Source organism: Alligator sinensis, unplaced genomic scaffold, assembly GCF_000455745.1.
Source record: "Alligator sinensis unplaced genomic scaffold, ASM45574v1 scaffold1139_1, whole genome shotgun sequence".
NCBI classification, from domain to species: Eukaryota; Metazoa; Chordata; order Crocodylia; family Alligatoridae; genus Alligator; species Alligator sinensis.
Window position 1 is genome coordinate 390,325 of NW_005842413.1, and position 3,553 is coordinate 393,877.

A 3,553-nucleotide genomic window follows, 5' to 3' on the forward strand; every position below is an offset into this window, starting at 1 on the left:
GCCCCTGGCTAGCCCCCCTGCATCCTGACTTACCTGATATAGGGCAGCCATTTTGAATCTATTTAACCTCACCCTAATGCCCCCCGAATCTCTGTACTTAGCCTAAAGGGTTAGGTGGAGTAATACCTTTCCTTCTACAGGATTCTACAGACAGAAGTAGGGCTCTCCACAAAAGTGCTCTATAACAAGGAATAATGTTTTGGGACTAAGAAATACAACATAAACTATTCAAGACAGGTACCATGTTCTTATTTTTCTTGGAACATGTTGGACTCTAATAGTAATGAAGATATGTGAGTGCAGACTTACTCATTTTTCTCTTTTTTTCTTTTGGAATGTTTCAATATTTTAATGCTTGTTTTATAAAGATGACGACCTCTCTCTTCATTTTTCTCCTTCTTAGCCTGTTCTTCTGCCATAGGTGTAAACAGAAATGTATATAAAATGTAACTTAAATTTGAAAGTAGAAAAACATTTTTAACTCTAGAGAGGATAATCTCCATTACAGTAGCTGTGATTAGTAGCTACATAGGACAAGTTTACTTTTTACTATAACAGAGACTTGCTACTGTCAAATTTTCTTCTTTTTTATATTAGTGATATTGCATATGCAGGATTCAATTTTTTTGTGCACAAATCTAAGTGCTTTCAATGTCTGTAATAGTGAGGAAGTAAAGTATAGGCATTCTTGTGTCTATATCATACCAGTATTAAAAATTCTGACAAATCAGCATCTCAAATTCACTGTTAGCCCATGACCATTAGTTTGAGCTGAGATTTTGCCAACATCTACAAAATTTTATTAGCAATATCTCTTAAAGCCATCAACTGGAGGATGGCTGTGTGTGGGCCGGGAGTGGTCCGAGGCCCTCGGGGGCGCGCGGAGGGCTGTGGCCAGCAGCCCGGACATGCCGGGTTGGGGAATGCAGGCCGGCGGGCTAGAATTAGGCACGGACGCTTAGCGGTTGATTAAAGATTATTTTACTTACACCGAAGATGGTCGCGGTGCAGGCAGGAAAACTTGCTTGGGTTGCGGTTACAGATAGAAAAGAAGAGAGGCGGACAAGAGTTCCTTCCACGCGAACCTCTAGCCCAATCCAGTTGAAGGCTCTAAACACGCGAGCCCATTGCATCAACCGAAGAAAACAACTCGAAGCAGAGAGCTCTGGATACACTCACACGAAGTTTGCTAGGCTCCGTGGAACTTGCGCGCAGGGAAAGGGGGTTCATCGAAGGATTGCGCTCAGCGATGGGGAGAGGCCAGAGGTTGATCAGACTCCTATAGCCTGCGCTGGGTTTGATAGGCTCCGCAGCGCTTAGAGATCTTCATGAGATGTGAAGTTCTCCTCCTCCAGATGGTTGTGGAGTCCTCCCTTGCGGGGGTTCTCCTCGGAGTTCTCCAACTTGGGCGGAAACCGCTCAAGCCTCTTATACGGCTAGCAAGCCAATCGCTAGCCGCCACATGGGAATAATTTAGAACTGGCCAATAGTGGGACACAAATTTGCATGCGAATGGTGGGAACTCCTTTACACCGTGCATTTCTCTTTGCAACTAAGAAATGCACCCTACAAAGAAAGCTCCTAGTGGCGGGAAATAATTTAGCAGTGCCGAAGCGAACACAAACAAAATCACACCCTTGGGTTGTGACAGGCTGCAGTTTCAAATATATTCTGACAACTGTAAAAGTTGAACAGGGTTTCACTACAAATCAGTTCATTTGGTACTTCACAGTTCATTGGCACTCAATATTTTACATGCTATAACATTTATGGAGAACAAATAAATGTTTATGATTACTGCAAATGTGGTGACGGCCAAATTGGGCAATCTCTCAACTGCATCCTTGCCCAGCAACTAAAAGACAACTATTCTGAGAATATCTGACTAGCTAAGACATACTGGGGCTCCTATACATGTGCCTGGAGCCTGCTCTGACATTGTAATTCAAGCACATTGGTGTAGACATCAAGTCTGCTGGAGTGTGCAAATTAATGCCCTCTAGCAGCCTCCAGCATCATGTGTATCAGCATCCCCATGCTGAAAAATGGTGGTGGGGTGCTTTGAACTAAAGCTCGTTTAGCTTGCCCTACCATGCCTCCTAAAGCATATGTATAATTGCCCACAGACTGCTTCCGGAAAACCAGTTTTCTCTCTCTACTTTTTCTCAACTTCAAATGTTAAAATGTTTACTTTGCTGTTTTATTTCCTGTAATCAATTATAATAACACTGTCTTACACAATGTTTAGGTAAGCCTGGCTTTCATAGTTACAAAGCTGAAATGTAACTCCTTCTTCAGGTGGGTAAATAGTTAAAGTTAGTCACTTAAGTGGCACTTAGAGCCAGTATACACTTAAAGAGCTAAAGTTACCTTTGTAAGTAGCATGTAAGGCCACTCGGACAGATTTAGATCCAACTGCCCCCTGCTTATAGTGCATGTCTTGCTTTTGATAAGCTGCTGAGTTGAAACTTATGGGGTTCTTAACTCTATGAACCCACACAGAAAAGGCTGGGAGTTCTTAAAACAAGAATCAGACAGGTACATATTGTTACCTGAATAAAGAATCAGGTGCCTGTATGCAGTGTCTCTATGTTTTAAAATAGTTACCTAATATCCTATACAGTATCATCGCTTTTGAAGAAATATTTCAGTTAATTTCTATTGATTTTCTATAATATCTTTTGGTGATGTTTTGACAAAATTACCTTATTAGAAGAACTTTTTATTATGTCTACAAAGGCAGGCCTCTAGATGGAAATATGGTAGAAACATGACCTGAATTTCATGCTGTTGCTTTACAAATACCAAGCAAGCGGAATGTGTTAGAAGACACCAGACTTAAGTCCAATGGGATCTGTTACATTCATATATCTCCTCTTTCGCTGCTTTTTCTTCTTGTGTCCTTGTCATAAACTATATGTTTTTGCAGAATTGTGCACAAGTGATGGCTCTTTCCATTGCTACAGCAAGGCCCTCCTTTGTACAGGTCTCACCAAGACACTGGCAAACAAGCAGGTGCTCAATGGCCTGCACTTTACCGCACTTGCATCTATTAGTGTTATTAGAGTGGTCTCATTTGATCATGTTTGTTTTTTTTGATCCTCTGGTTGATGTGCACAGGCTGTTCAGGCATTGCTATGTTGGCCAATCTGTATCAGCCTCTCTGGGAGGGTCCTCCTGGGGTTCCCTGTCCATTTCAGGGCATCTGATTGTATGTAATCTTTCCTTGCATAACCTCAATTGTGCCCCACCTGCTGTTGTGTCCAAGGGTGCAACACTGGTCGTAAACCTCTTTTGTGCTTTAAGCCTTTTGGTTACTTCTGTGTGACCATAGACTGGATGCCTGGAGTCTTCCATCTGTTGTGATCTTTCTTTTTGGCTTGCTACCTTTCTTCTGATATCAGGTGGTTCCAGCCAGGAAGTACAGACTACCTTTGGTGTTGGCTTTAGACATCCTGGCCACTGACAGATATAGAACAAAACAGTACTTTACAGAAGAGGAAGCGCATTCAACCTGACTCTCCAGCATCTGTATAGATTGTGTGCTTCAGCA

General features: G+C 42.2%; 1 protein-coding gene across 1 annotated transcript in view; it reads right to left on the reverse strand.

Moving 5' to 3' along the window:
• Window positions 1–419, reverse strand: part of SEL1L2 (SEL1L2, ERAD E3 ligase adaptor subunit) — a 63,078-nt gene extending 62,659 nt beyond the window's left edge. Inside the window, exon 1 of the mRNA XM_025211562.1 lies at window positions 310–419. Within this exon, the coding sequence (XP_025067347.1) occupies window positions 310–419 (110 nt within the window). The remainder of the gene's footprint in view (window positions 1–309) is intronic.
• Window positions 420–3,553: the final 3,134 nt, after the last annotated feature.